Here is a 15,525-nt window from a genome sequence, read left to right on the forward strand (position 1 = left end):
GGCAATTTTATATAGAAAAGGCATTTTTTTTCTTTCTTTTCCAAAAATATCACTTATTTTTAAATGCATTCAAATTAAGTATCTGTATTCACAGTCATTTATTAAATCAGCTTTATTAAATTTCCAAGACGGACGTGAAACAATTTCTTAACCAAAATTTATACTTTGAATTTTGCAATTAAAATATTAATTAATAATTAAATTCCCATTATTTAATTACTTTATCATTTTACATTTATTATATTTTTTTCCAAATTTTCTTTATTTACTCCTCCTTTTCCTGAAAACCCTAATTTTCACTCTGGAGAATTTATGAACCAGAATTGTTATTTTTCTCTGTAATTGTAGAAAATTTTTCAAAAAATTTTATTTTTTAAGCTCTTTTCGTTCACTGCAATGGTGGAGATTCGAGCTACAGTGCCGCGTCTTTCTCGTAGTTTAACCTCAACCGTTCAAAATTCTGCTTCTGGGCTTTCATCATTTCTGTAAAAAGTTCGTTTTTTGAAGTTTTTCTGTTAAGTTACAAATTTTTCTGAGCTCAAACATCATTGTACTGTTTCTAGGTATCGAAGTTCTGCATTCAAGTACATTCGTCATCACAAAGTTCCAAAATTTCAAAATTTTCGTTGTTTTTGAGTTTGAAAATGCTTGAATCTTCAATGGGAAGGGTTTAAGCGTGTTTTAAGCTTTTAGAGTGTTTTAGTTTTTCTTTGATTCGCTTAAAAATGGAAGAAAGAGAGATTTTTAGTCCTGGGCATGCGGTTAAGGCTAACGAGGCCCCAGAGAGCTTCCACGTGGCTCTGAACTCCGTGCAGTTTTCCGGGCCCACGGCGGAGTCGCCGTTGCCGGCGCCGCCAACGGCACCGGTGAGTGCTGTGGCGGTGACTACCGGTAGTACGGAGGGAAAAAAGAAGAGGGGTAGGCCTAGGAAGTATGGACCGGATGGCAGGCTGGCACTGTCGCCGATGCCAATATCGGCGTCGATTCCGTTGACCGCAGATTTCTCAGGCTGGAAAAGGGGTAGAGGGAAGCCACTTGAATCAATCAAGAAGTCTTATAAGTTTTATGATTTTGAAGGTGCAGGACCAGGTAGCAAAATGATTCCACTTTGATCCTTTCATTTTTAGCCTTTAATCTCATTTGTTAGTGCTTTGTATGTTTTTGTTTTCTGCATGTTTGAATTTTTATTTTTTATTTTTGTGTGTGTTTTATTTTACTGTTACATTAGTAGTAAAAAGCAGTAGATTTATGTTTTAAATTTAGTAGGGTTGTTATTTACTATGTAAAATATGATTTAATCTGAGGTTTTAGCATGTTTTGTTTCTTGGATTTGATTCATGTTTCTTAGGTGGAGTTTATATGTGGTGGTACAAGTGGACCCTTAGCTTAGATTCCCTTTCAGATCTAGAAATGAAGATGTGTGGTGATGGAAGGGGATATTTTGTGGTCAAAGTGAAGTGTGGTCGGTTTTCAGTTAAGGTAACATATGATACTCCTTTTTTTCCTTTATGAGGGGAAGGTGACATAATCTGACCAAGAAAATGGAGTTAGAATAACTGAAGGCACCACACCAGCATATTCAATAGGTTCAGTTCAGTACTTAGTTGATGTGACAAGGCTTGAAATGGTCAAGTCTAATAACTAAAATTATATTGAAAAGCTTGCTATCTGACATGCGGGTTATTGGTTTGGAATTTGGACCATGACATGCTGCAAAATAAGGTCCCAAAATTGAATGATCTGAGCAAGGATGCTTGTTGAATTTGCATATTTGAAAAATGTGTAGTGTTATAGGAAAGTAGGATGGAAAAACTTATAAAATATTTTAAGATGAATTCTTCCTTGTAGCATGTTAAAAGTGGGTTCATAAAATGATAGTCTTAATTTTTATTATCATTCAAATTAGTCCTTTTAAGCTCATGGAGTAGCTCTGTGGTCTTCAATGTGGAGGAATGGAGGATACATTTCCACATCATGAAGGGGATGGACGTGAGGCATTGACTTTTTTTTCTTTTCTTTTCTTTTTTAATATGAAACCTACACTATACTACATCAATGTTTCGCTTTGAAACAAAGTCTTGGAGGTTTGGATTACATGAAGCATAGCTTAGCTGATTCTTTATGCCTTTGATTTGTGCATCAGGGTCAATCTAGTTTAATGATATATTTGGAATCAGGCTGATGCAGTATTTGTGTGCCACTGTGGCTGTTTTATGTCCTTAACTATAAGCAGGGGTTTATTATGTCATGTAGAGCAGGCAAAACGGGCTACCTGGCCCATTTGGGATGGTCCATGATGTGTAACAGGCTTTAGTATGCCGGGTTACAAAGACCTTGATCTAATTTGAGCTTGTAAAAATAGTGTACAAAATGGGTAAAGCTTGCTTTTTTGTGGGCTTAACTTGCATTGGGCTTGATCGGATTGGACTAGAAGACCCAAATTTAATTCAGGCTCAAAATGTAAAGCCCAATCCCTATTTTTATCGGACTGGTTTGGGCGTGCCCATTTCTCATACATAAAGTGTAGAATATCTTATTTTTGTTGACCTAGTTGAGTGAAACTCTGTATAAAACAGGTAATGGTGTATATATACTTGTCAAAAGTAGATTTTGTCAATCTATTTGTTGATTTATAAAGTAAATTAAGTCCATGAAATTTCACACAATTAAAAAATTAGTCAATATTTTATCACTTTACTTTATTTAACATATAATATGATATTTAAATTATAAGTAAATATTTATTGTTATATTACACATTCATGATTGTCTAAATTGTGTAAACTTTTAAACACATGATCATAATGATAATATCATGTAAATCAGTTAGATTGATAAAAAAGTTATTAAATGTGTCATTTTACTAAATTTGACACTATATCTACACATATACATATATGATTTAAAGAATGCAACTTCTATTTTGGGCTACAAAATCAAAACTGCATTCATTGTTCTGTTCTCTTGAAAAATGATCTTTGGGTCAATATAACTTAATTCCTCAACCATATTATGTTCAGTTAAAGGTGAATCTTGCTAAATGATGTATACCTTGGTTATTTATGGATTGCTTTTATATAATGAAATGAAAGTGCCTTCTTTTTTGTCAAATTAGATAGTAACTCTCTGAACTTACATTCTCTTTATCTATTGATTAATCTTCTGCCTATGTATTTTTTAGGTGATGGAATTGCATACTCTGTTGGTGCCAATTTTACACCTCATGTGCTTACAGTAAATGCTGGCGAGGTATTCTGTTTATTTCCTTTTAGGTCTATATTCTGAAAATAGTCAGATTCTATTCAGCCAATTTGTGTGAATGTCTTATTCAGAAGAAATGTAGAGGCCAGTTATTTCGTTTACTCAATAAAAATTTATACATTTGTTTTCATACAATATTATCTTACCTCTTAAATGTAAATAAATACCTGTTAGCATGTATGATATTTATTTTGCTTTCTCTATTTGGTGCAGTATTCACTGTCTTTATGATTTAGTAAAGTAATATTGCTGTATACAATCAAATAATTAAACATATTTGTTTAATTATGCATATTGTTGTAATATCTGCTGTTATAATTTTGGAAGTTGTAGTTCTAAAAGCTTTTTAAAAGTCTACTGGAGGATAATAGAAGAAAGAAAGCTAAAATTTGTTTTTTTGACATTTGTTGGCTATCCATTTGAATTGCCTACGTCAAAGTTATGATATCTAAATTGAAAGGTGTTGTGCATGCATGGATGTGAGCTTATATGTCTGCATGCACAGACACTGACATATTTATGCGTTTGCATTAAATTGGTTATCAATTCTGCATTTAGAGATCTTAAAGCTTACAGTAGGGATGGCAATATTATTTTTTTAATATATAGTGTAAAGTATAATTGTGAAATAGATAATATATGCTTAAAATGAATATAGACATTAGCAAGTTTATTTTGTTATAAATATAATGATGAAGAAATATTGTTGGCTGCAATATATAGTATTCACATGAAATAGTACAACTTGTATTTTAATATTTCATGGATCATAATTTTAGGTTCTGTACCATAACGGTTATTATTGAAAGTAATCTAGCACCAACTTTGTTGTTTGTATAATTTTAGTATTAGTATTTCTACAAAGTTTATGGAGTGCTTATTTGTAATTGTATTTGTGATTTTCATATGTCCTCTTTCAGGATGTTACTATGAAGATTATGTCTTTCTCCCAACAAGGATGTCGTGCGATTTGCATTCTCTCTGCAAATGGCACAATTTCAAATGTTACACTACGCCAACCAACTTCTTGTGGTGGTACTTTAACATATGAGGTTAGTTCAGTCCTACCTCTTTCATCGTTGTCAAAACCGTGATTATACTAGTAGAATTCCAGTTTTCGATCTATGTTCATGTCAACCTCTGTTTTCTGTGTTAGAGCATTCTCTGATCTGATTTCTCTACTCTGTTCTGATCTGCTTTGAGCTTGCCTCCTTTGAATTGAAGCCTTCAAGTTTGTCTTTGTTAGAGTTCTGATCTTGTGTTGATGTCTGTGTTTCCGGATTTGCTCTGCACTTCTTCAGCCACTCACATGTCTGTCCTTTTTTGATGGGACGCAGTCTTCACATGTTCTAGAACATGTGTTCTAAAATATGTAGTTTATCTTAAGTATGACCTTTCTGTAATATTATTGCTGATATATGAAATTTATGTACTTTATAGTTTATATCATGTATGACCATTTTACATATTTTTAAATTAAATATAATTGTGTAGTGAAAATTACACACAGTACATGCACACACACAGACAGAGAGAAAGAGAGTATGATCTGTATTATGATCACACTATTTACATATTTTTCTTCTCCTTATGATCCTAGGTAATATCTCGATTTTGACAACCTTGATATTAATAACAGGAAAAAAAGTGTGTTTAGTCAAAAGTTTCGCTATCAGCTTATATGTGTTTGTGTAAATTAACTTCTTGGGAGAGGGAAAGGGGAGTGATGTTTTTATAATATGCTATCATTTATGTTCTGAGTGGTCCTTTGTGGGAGACAGTTGGACAATATTAAGTGAGAAATGGACACATCAACAGTTGACTGTTGTTACCAAGAAAAAATAATAATAAACTAGGAGGATCTTTACTGGCTGTGGGATTTTGTTAAATTTGATTTTGGTAATTGGGTGAGCATAATTATCTTTGTTACATGATTTGGCTTCTCTTGCAATATCTGTATTGGCAGATGTTATTGGTTGCGCTAATTATGTCATCCACTAAGAGGTGATACTAATGTTGTCGATTAAGTCTCTGATTTGGACAGAGAGAGAAGAGTTGTAAAAGTTTTGGTCCTTATCAAGCAGTTCCAGATCTGAGATGCTTATTTTTTCTTTTCTCACATTAATAATTTCCAACTGAATATTGATAGTTCAGTATCTTTCCCTTTTGAATACATCAAATAAAAATGCTGACATGTATTTGGTGCTTTGGCAGGGGCGTTTTGAGATTCTTTCCTTGTCTGGTTCATTTATGCCAACTGAGAATGGGTTAACAAGGAGCAGATCTGGTGGAATGAGTGTCTCTTTGGTAGGTCCAGATGGTCGAGTAATGGGAGGTGGACTGGCTGGTTTGCTGGTAGCTGCTGGTCCTGTGCAGGTAACTTTTGTTGTGTAAGAGTATATTTGATTGAATATTTTAAAAACTTGTGAAATTGTTTATCAAGATTTTCTGACCTTTATTAAAAAAGGAAATAAGATATCATTTGTGCAAATGGTGAGTATTCATGTTACTCTAATCATAAAGCAATTGTGTTCATTACTTCATTTATAAAATTTGTAGGATTGGATACAAGATCAGTCTTCTTAAATAAAATAAGATTAATTGCTAAGAACACACGCTTTCTAATATTCTCTATTATTGGTTAAAATTTATTAGATACAACAAAAGCACGAGCAGGAGTGAGACTCATTAAATTAGGAGTAGGTCCCATATATTTTTGGTGATTTTCAATAAGACGAGTGATGGATAACTTTGATTTGACTCCTACTAAAGGTTTAGTGCAGAATTATAATCATTGATTAGAAAAACATGGTTAAGATTTTATTAACTTAATAATTTGTTGTGTGCATTGATGTATTTTATCACAATCTCAGTTAATACTTATAATTCTGCATTTTACCCTTTTAACGTGTAGAGCCATATCAACTACTCCTGAATAAGAAAAGAAAGAAAAAACATGCAATGAGAAAACTAAACTTTCGCATACAACTAAACACTTGACACTTCTCATCTTGTGCATCAGGTTGTTGTAGCAACTTTTCTACCAGGTCACCAGCTGGAGCAGAAACCCAAGAAGCAAAGGGTAGAGCATATATCAATGATTGCACCTACACACGTTAATCCTACAACTTCTACTGAAGAAATAAGATTCGGTCTCGGCAGCGTAAAGCCGATCATGACACCGGCTGCCTTTCAAATTGACAACATTGCTTCTTTTAACAATGGTCAAGGCTCTAGAAACTCACCTATTGATGATGATGCTCCTCCTTTGCCTGACAAGGAGCCTAATCCAAGCCACACAAATGCTGGAGTTGCATGCTAAACATTGTTCCATGCAAAAAAAGTCTTTGATATTCTGCAGAGTCAAACCCCATTTGGCATTTAGGCTCACTCATGCTTGACTTATGCTGACAATTAACTTGACAAAAGTCTTATAGTGGGATGAGTGTGAGGTTGGTTTTGACTTGGGAAATTGTTGTCTTTGGTACTAGATGTTAGTGTTAGGAAATCTGTTTATTAGGCTTTTTCATGTGTTTGTTCTCATGTTGCAACTCTAATATTGTTGTAGTAATAGATAGATAGATGTAGGATATATGTTATGTTACTTGTTAGATTGTTTGAAATGTCAGTGCATGTGGGTGCTTTCTAAATTGTAACTTTAACAATTTAATTTGTGAAAGAAGAAATTACATTTAGCTTTTGTCTTCTCTCTCTCTCTCTTGCATTATGGTTCATTGCCCGAAATTATGGAACTGCTGTTATTTACATAGAATAACTATTTTTCTAACTTGCAATGTTGTATAATATTTATAGCAATTTTTTTAAAAATTGAAAAAAATTGCAATATTTAGTAATATTAATGCATTTAATTACATTAAATTTTGTAATTTTTGTTAAAGAATATTATATATAGTTTCTTATTATGTGTAAAGTTATACATGTTAGCAAGAAAAAAAAGTTATATTATGTTAAAAAATTAATATAATAAAGGGTAAGATTTTTTACACAAGTTTAAAATAATAATATATAACTTATGTTTGGTTTAGTTTGAATAATTTTTTTAATAAGAGTTTATAAGAGTAAAAAATAATTAATAAAATAAAATAATTTATAAAAAATTGTTAATTTTGTATATTGTTATTTTTTATAAATACTTATCTAGGCCTAGGGAATATATTTATTTGAGGCCATTTTATACCTTTATCATGAGGTCAATATTTGGTATTGAGTACCTTTGACATGCATTCTTGTGAAGTATTTGGTTAATCCATGAAGAAACTATTAGGAGGAGATGTGATTGTATATAGGTCAGTTTTACACTTGCAATGGTTGCATGTTGTGGTCCCCAAATTTAAGAGTTGAAATGGACTTCGTAGAAATTTTCTCATGATGATGATGACACGCTAACATGAATCTTTGGAATTTTTTTAATTAACTCTAAAACGTTTAAGCATCAGTTTTTTTTAAAAATTTCTCAGGGTGGATATGAAGCAAAAGCATTTAATGCTACATTAAAGGTTTGTTTGGATTAATTAATTTTAGGAGAAAAGAAATTAGAGAAAATCATTATTTTACTTCTTGAAATGGGAGAATATGACTACTTTAGAATTTTGTGCAATGAGATGAATTTGATTATAAAGTTTTATTAAGAGTTACACGATATTTTTTTTTATGTGATATCATTTAATGTGTCAAGTTGACTTAGTGTATTAAAAAAACAATTTCATTAGTTCTTATTAATATTGATTGGTTGTAATGACTAGAAAAATATAAAAAAAATTAGAGTAAAATACATTTTTTATTTAGGGAAAATTTGAAAAAAAAATAAATTAGAGATTGTACTCAAATAAAATAATAGGAGTGAATTTATTGTACAAAGATATTTTTATTTGCTTGAATATTTTATATTTTTAGTGGAAGGAAAGAAAATGAGGGAGTGGGAGTATGTTTGAGTTCTATTTTAAAAATATTTTTCTATTTTTAAAAATATAATATAAATTTGTATTGAATTTTATTTTTAAAAATAGAAAATTACTTTTAAAAAGGGAAACAAACACTGACTACGGATTTATTTTCTTCTCTCATGAACTTGAAATGAATAGTAACATGGGGTTGGATTCTTCTTTTTCCTTTTTAGTTTATTGTAGCTTTAAATAATTTTAAAAACACACATAAATAATATCTTAAAAATAAAGTTACATAAATAATTTGTTTTTAAAATTTAAAATTATTTTGATTAAATTTACTTTTTTTATTAATATAAAAAAGGTTTTTATGCAATTTATTTATTTATTTTATTATTTTTACTCATTTGCATAAGCAAACATCTTTTTATATTTCTTACACATATTTTTATTTATCTAAATAATATTACATTTTTTATTGTTTTCTCTTTTATATTTTTCCTTTATATTTATAATATTAAAAAAGAAAAAAATCATTTAATAGGTAAGTAGCACAACTTTTTTTTTAGAGTGCGGATCATTTATATTTTTCTTTTGAATAAAAAAGTGTTTTTATCTAATAGTTAAAGATTAAGTTTTTATAGAGATCAAATTTATTAATTTTTTTTTAACCAAGTATGTTTTTTATATACGTATTATTAAATTATCATTGAGCGCGTAAATTAACTAGAATTTTTTTCGGAAGTCAATAAAATATCAATGTGGTGCGAGAAAATGATATTGACATTATAAATAGCATAATGACATGAGAAGAAAATCAAACATCCATGTAGAAAGAGTGAAAGACATAGTTGTAATGAGAGAGAAGACATAGGTCGTCATAGAAAGTAAAATTGTTGAAGCAAATAGTGCATTAAAAGTTTTTTTTTAGTTATCTTTTGAGTTGGTTGACGAGGAGTGAAAGAAGATGAAAAATGTGTCAAATATTTTAAGGAAAAATATTATTATGCAAACTAGTACATATAAGTACATATTCGTTCGAAGAGGTGTGACTGAACATAACAACGTAAAAACATTGAGAGTACTAATGTGACTTCCTAATAACAATGAAAGAGGGTTACTAATTAGGTATGTTGTAATTATTGAGAGCAAAAAGTGATCACTGGTGCAATAAGATACGAATGAAAAGTAGCTCTTGATATGTTTTTGGTAGAAGAGATACATAAATAAATCGAACATACACTGAATCAACATATATTTAAGATAAATTCAAACACTATATAAGTATAAGACTATATAGTTAAGAATAACGTATAAGAATTAATTAGTATTACCTATACTAATAAAATATATTTACTTTTTGATAGTTTATATAAAGATGGAGAATGATCGCCTTGCATGAATAAGGAGTGAGTTTTAATAAAAAATGACATATTTAAAATATTTTTTAAAATTAAAAGATAAAAATAAATTAAAATATGTTAAAAATAAAAAAAATTAATTTTTAAATTGAATTACAAAAACATTAATTTTTTCGTCTATATATTAGATGAGACTCTATTTGATTCATCCAATTGAATTTATAATTACAAATAATAGAAAAAATATAAACAGTTACTTTTAAATCATGTTAAACCCATTTTGTCTTGTACCAATTTAAGGGTGAAACATTAGTACAAAAAAAAAATGTCATCTAAAAGATAAAAACGGTATTTATTAAATTTTATTTCTTTCTATAATTTAGTTAGAAGAAATCGCAAATCAATGAATCAACCCTATTAATGGAACATAATGCATGGAGAAATGACGGGGTGTTAATGCATTTAGTAGGGTTGTGATATTTTAATTTGGTCCCTTCTTTCATTTTAATTTAGGCCTACAAATACTCAACCACCACCACAACAAGAGAAAGTTGTTAATGACCATAAAAATAATTTAAAGTTAAATATAATTTTAGTCATTATAAAATAAATAAATAAAATTAGTTTAAGAACCAATTATTTCTTTTTACTAGAAAGAGACCACTCATCTTACATGATTTATCTCTTCAAAATAAAAAAAAAATTATAATCATTAATTAAAGATCATAAATGCATGTACATGCATAATAAACTAAGTAAGAAAAGTAATCCACTTATTTTAAATGTTATTTTACTTAATAATTTATGTAATATTATTTTTATGATTATATATATGTCAAGTTTTAGATAATTAAATGTTTATATAGATGAAATTTTAAATTTTATAATTTTTTAAAAAATTGATTTATTTTAAAGAGTTGTTTGTAATGAGATTTTAAAGAGAAAAGAATGAGAGAATAACTTTTTTATTTTAAATTAAAATATTTTTTATCATTTATTATAATAAATAAATAAATAAATTGATTTTAATATATTATTTTATATCTTGTAGTTTTTGAAAAATTTAAATTGGAATATATTTATTTAAGCTAAAAAAGTTTTTTTTTTCTTTTAAATCCTTCTTCTTAAACAACACTAACAAAATCGTGATCCTCATCCTACAAAATTATAATAGAAAGTTATTGATTTACTGTATTTTTTTGGTTTATTTGATTTGATTTATGTGATTGCCTTCGATTTTTTTTAAAATTATTCTGAAATACTTCTTTTGGTTCCATTTAAAATTTTTTATTTTTTTAATTTGTTATAAGATACACTAAAATGATTTTTTGTTGGTATTCTTTTTGCATATTCCTATCTGTTTTATCAATATTTAACAATACCTTTTTCTGTAATTCAATGTTGAATTCTTTTCATGTAATTAAGATTTGTTTATAGTTCACTAAAATTAAAATCCTATTTTAAACTTAAATTAATTATTAAAATTAATATGATAATAAACTTAAATTTACTAATAGTTAACGTGTTAATTTTTACTCTTATTTAAAGTTTATTATCATATTAATTTTAAAAAAAATTAGAAAGGTTTAATAATAAATATGTGAAAAAACAATAAATACTTCATAATATTGTAATATTGTATGATCATATAAACTTAAAAAGGATACTTTTAAAAAAAAATCTTAAAGTACTAATAAAAAATTTAAAATATTTTTATAAAAAAGAATTAAAAAATATTTCATTAGATCATATCAACATGAAAGGGATATTAAAATATTGTATGTTAATAATAATTGTATTTTTTGTTTTTGCCTTAATAAAAACTTATTGAAAAGTTATTGTAGGGTTTGTGATGGTTCAACCATTTGTGCCACTGGTAACACTAGGTTAGTGAATGGTGGTGATGCTAGAAACTAGGGTGCCTAGGATTAAAATAAGTGAGAAGAGGACCCTAAATGAAAAAAAGAAGAAGTTAATGCAACCACTAGAAATTTCACCAAACCTTATGTGATGTTATTTTTTTTCCCCTTCTTCTCCTTTTATCTAATAACTCCATTAATGGCTATGTCAACATTATCATCTGTTATAGGATCATTAGCATCCACAAAATTGTGTTTGGTGACAATATTGCAATGAAAGATTGCATAAATTATTACTTTTCCACTTAATGGATCAAATAAAAAAAAGTTGTGACTAAATTAAAAGCAAAAGGTAGATTAGGTAAAGTCAAATTTTATCTTACACAGGCCTAATCTATTTCTAAACTTGAGAAAAGAGTTAAATATAGATATGTTTTAAAATTCTAGCCATATTTTTCAAAAGAGTAAAATATTATTAAAATTTGTTTGAAAACCTATTTCATAATAATAAAAATTCAATGGACCTATTTTTAAATAGACTAACAAACACATTTTTTATAAAGTCAATGAATTAAAACTTTTAAATAGGTTAATAAATTATAATTTTAAAATATAAGATAAAGGTTTGATACAACAAGAATATAATATTATATATTTATATTTAAATGGATTTGTCTTTTAACTTAAATAAGAGATTATGAAAATAATTTATAATTTTTCACTAAATTTTATGATTTATTTACCATTTATTTAATTATATATATATATATATATATATATATCTTATAGATTTAAAATATTTTTAAATTTATCTAAAAAACCATATAATATATAAATCATTTATTTATTATGCTACTAATTGGTGTGGGTCTGGACCATATTTGTGGAAAATAACTTTGCTATAGTTATTAGTGAAAAAATAGAAGATAAACTTTGAGCATGTTTAATTTACTTTTTAAAAATATTTTTTATTTTTAAAAATAAAATGTAGTATAAATTTGTATTATATCTTATTTTTAAAAATTAAAACTAATTTTAAAAATGAAATTAAACATACTCAAATGTTTTCTTATTTACTAACCAAAGAAATAACGACATTAATGAAATTAATTTAATTTAAATATATTTTTTTAATAATTTTTTGATATTTTAATTTTTCTTTTTTATTTATAAATTTAATATTTTTTAATGATATTGTGAGTAATTAATATATTATTATATGTTAATTTTTTGTTACATAACGTCAGTAAAAAGAAATTAAAAATTCTATTTTTTTTTTGCTATGAAAAATGCTAAATTTTAAACAAAATAAAACAAAATAAAGAAATATAAAACTAAAATTAAAATCTCACATATACAAAAATTAAAACCATATCTAATCCAATTAATTTTTATTGTCTTTATCACAAAATCATATAAGCATGATGCACTTTCGGATAGCATTAGGAATATTATCCTTTTTAACCTAGTGCTCCTCTGCTGGTTGATACTGTGGGCATAATTAAAATTCTTTTTTGCATAAACACAATAATAATTCCTATATAAGAAAGTGCCATAAGAAGTAATACATAAGAAAATAAAAATCATTTCAGCAATTAATTTGACAAAAACATAAATCAAATAAAATGATCAATGGCACATTACATGTACCAAACCATGATTTTTTAATATCTAAATCTTGCACTTCATAACTTTTTTGCTGTGTTTCATCCCAATTCCCAGAAAGAACATAGAGTTCCCTTTGTGGCTAGTGCCTTCCTAATGCATCCAATAAGAGGAAAAAGAAGAGGAATATGTAGGAATAAAGAAATTCCCACAAAATATTTCTTTGTTCTTTACAAAAGATAAAAAAAAGATGAAAGGAATCCCTACATATGCTGCTTCCAAGCATGCTCTTTATGCACATCACTTTTCCCCCTTATCCATGTGATGATGTTAGCAAGAATAAAGTTCTACATTGAAAATCTTATCTTCTTTTCTTTCATGGGAACTCACTCAACTTTGGTTCATTTTCTGGTTTAATTTACCAAAGCACTATGGTTGACATGTTTCAACAGTCACCACCAATTCACCAAAAACATCATAGCAAGAGAGATTGATTTCTAGTCAGAACCATAGAACTTCTCTATTCACATATAAACAACTAATTAACTCTGATATTTTCTTGTATGGTACAACACAACAAAATTCAACAAAAGCCTCAAATGTCTCAAGCATGAGATTAATAACCCAAAGTTTAGGCCTAACTTCCCTTATTATTTGAGTCCTATACCAAGCTTGATGTGCTCAACAATTCTTCTTTCCATCCTTTGTTAACTTTCTCTATAAATTCTTCCACTCTTCTCCTTAGCTCATCATCCTCTTCCTCTTCCTCTTCCTCATTTTCCTCCTCTTCATTGCTACAATCATCATTGCCTTCAATTTCAATGTTGTCAACAACAGCTTCAGTTTCCATCACATGTGACACTTCCACTACTTGTGCCAATGATGCTGTGTCTTTCTCAACTACACTCTTGATGTTTGTTTCTTGTTTCTGATTTGGACCCTTGGAAAAACTGATTTCACTTTTTTGATGAATGCTGAGGCTAGGCTTCAAGTCTAGTAGGATAATGACTATGATCAAATTGCAGAAGCAGAAAATGAATGCTGAGCTCGAAGCAGCTTGTGTGATGAACTCCAATATAGAATCTAACATGGTTGTGAACAATTTGGAGATAAACACACTGAAGGGTACTAAAGAGTGAGAAGTAGAGAGAAACTGTATATGCAATTTGAGGACTTTGAGGTCTATTTAAAGTCATGTTGGGATAGATGCAAACGTGGAAAGAACCTTTTTCTGTAGCAAATTTTAAGGAGTTGCTGGTGAGGTTTGGTGTGAAAGCTATATGATTATAACAATATAATATACATTTGTATAATAATTGATTGATTCATGTATTAATAATGTATGAGGGAAGTTTCTTCCAACTGTATGAGGGGCGTATTTTATTTCATTAATTAATCAAAAGTCTTTTGTACTATACAAAGAGCATCACATGGAGCTTTCTTGGCCAGTCATTGGATAACCCCATGTCATGACATCATCTTCTAAAACTTTAAGGTAAAATTATATTTATAGTATACCACTTTCAATTTAATAAAATTTTATCTAATATTTTCGTTTTATTTTATATTACTCTAAATTTTCTTAATTTATTTGGTTATATAAAAAATTAAGATTTTTTTTCTGTTATTATAAAGAGTATACCGTGTTATTTTATTGCATAAATCAAGAAAAGTTTGTATAAAATGAGGACAATAGTGAAATTTTATTAAATGTACCCTTTTTGCTTGCTTTAATTTTATAATCATGGGTCATCGCCAATTTGAAAATTGAAAGTAAAAAATAAAATAAAATTTCACGGATTGATATTTTTGTTGGAGATCTAAGGATTTTAGACCATGACTCACTGAAAGTGACCAAGGACCTAACAATGTAACCAGACACTGTTGCAATTTAGAAAATTATGTTGTTTTATTAGCTTTGAAAATGTCACCAACGATGTTCGCAGCTTGTCTCTCATTGGTGTTCATCTCCTGATATTTCTGCGAATATGAACGAAACAATGTCCATATTGAGAAGTGAAGATTTCAGAGGGTTTGAATAATATTCTCATAAAGTTTTAGAGGAAAAGAAAATAAAATCATGAGGAAGACATATAAACTATTTTTTTATTATGTTAAAATTAATTTATGATATTTTTAAAAAATCATTTCTATCTAATTTCTTATAAATTAAGGTATATAAATTAATTTTAGTTGGTTAAAATAAAATTATTTTATCTTTTTAATTTAATTCTTTTCTCCATATTTGTTAAAATGTTTATCTAAGTTCCTTCTCCAACTACTAAATGCATAATGGATATTGTCAATGTACTTTCTAATCTACAGGTACCCTTGCCCCCCTTTTCTTTAGGTGCTGAAATTCAAATAAATAGGGTTGGTACAGCTGGTCACTTTAAATATAAAAAAAATGTTTATAATTGTGATTCAAAATTCTGTATAGCATACAGTAGCATCTTAAACAATTATATTCATTATTCTCTCCATATATTAATTTCATGATCCTCACTTCTGATTTCTATTATTATTATTATTATT

The 15,525-nt window shown here is 28.0% G+C and overlaps 2 protein-coding genes across 2 annotated transcripts; one reads left to right on the forward strand and one right to left on the reverse strand.

Annotated features, from left to right (window-relative positions):
- The first annotated feature begins 288 nt into the window (after positions 1–288).
- Positions 289–6,953, forward strand: LOC113867465 (AT-hook motif nuclear-localized protein 7). The gene is made up of 5 exons (XM_027502820.1): positions 289–1,089; positions 3,182–3,249; positions 4,182–4,313; positions 5,476–5,637; positions 6,284–6,953. Exons 1-5 carry the CDS (start codon positions 726–728, stop codon positions 6,581–6,583), a joined length of 1,026 nt encoding a protein of 341 aa, XP_027358621.1. The 5' UTR covers positions 289–725; the 3' UTR covers positions 6,584–6,953.
- A 6,688-nt stretch (positions 6,954–13,641) lies between these two features.
- LOC113868058 (NAD-dependent protein deacetylase HST1) lies at positions 13,642–14,123 on the reverse strand. The gene has a single exon (XM_027503616.1). It carries the CDS (start codon positions 14,078–14,080, stop codon positions 13,652–13,654), a length of 429 nt encoding a protein of 142 aa, XP_027359417.1. The 5' UTR covers positions 14,081–14,123; the 3' UTR covers positions 13,642–13,651.
- Between the last annotated feature and the right edge of the window lie 1,402 nt (positions 14,124–15,525).

This window comes from Abrus precatorius, unplaced genomic scaffold, assembly GCF_003935025.1.
Source record: "Abrus precatorius isolate BTA unplaced genomic scaffold, Abrus_2018 Scaffold5, whole genome shotgun sequence".
Classification (NCBI taxonomy): Eukaryota; Viridiplantae; Streptophyta; class Magnoliopsida; order Fabales; family Fabaceae; genus Abrus; species Abrus precatorius.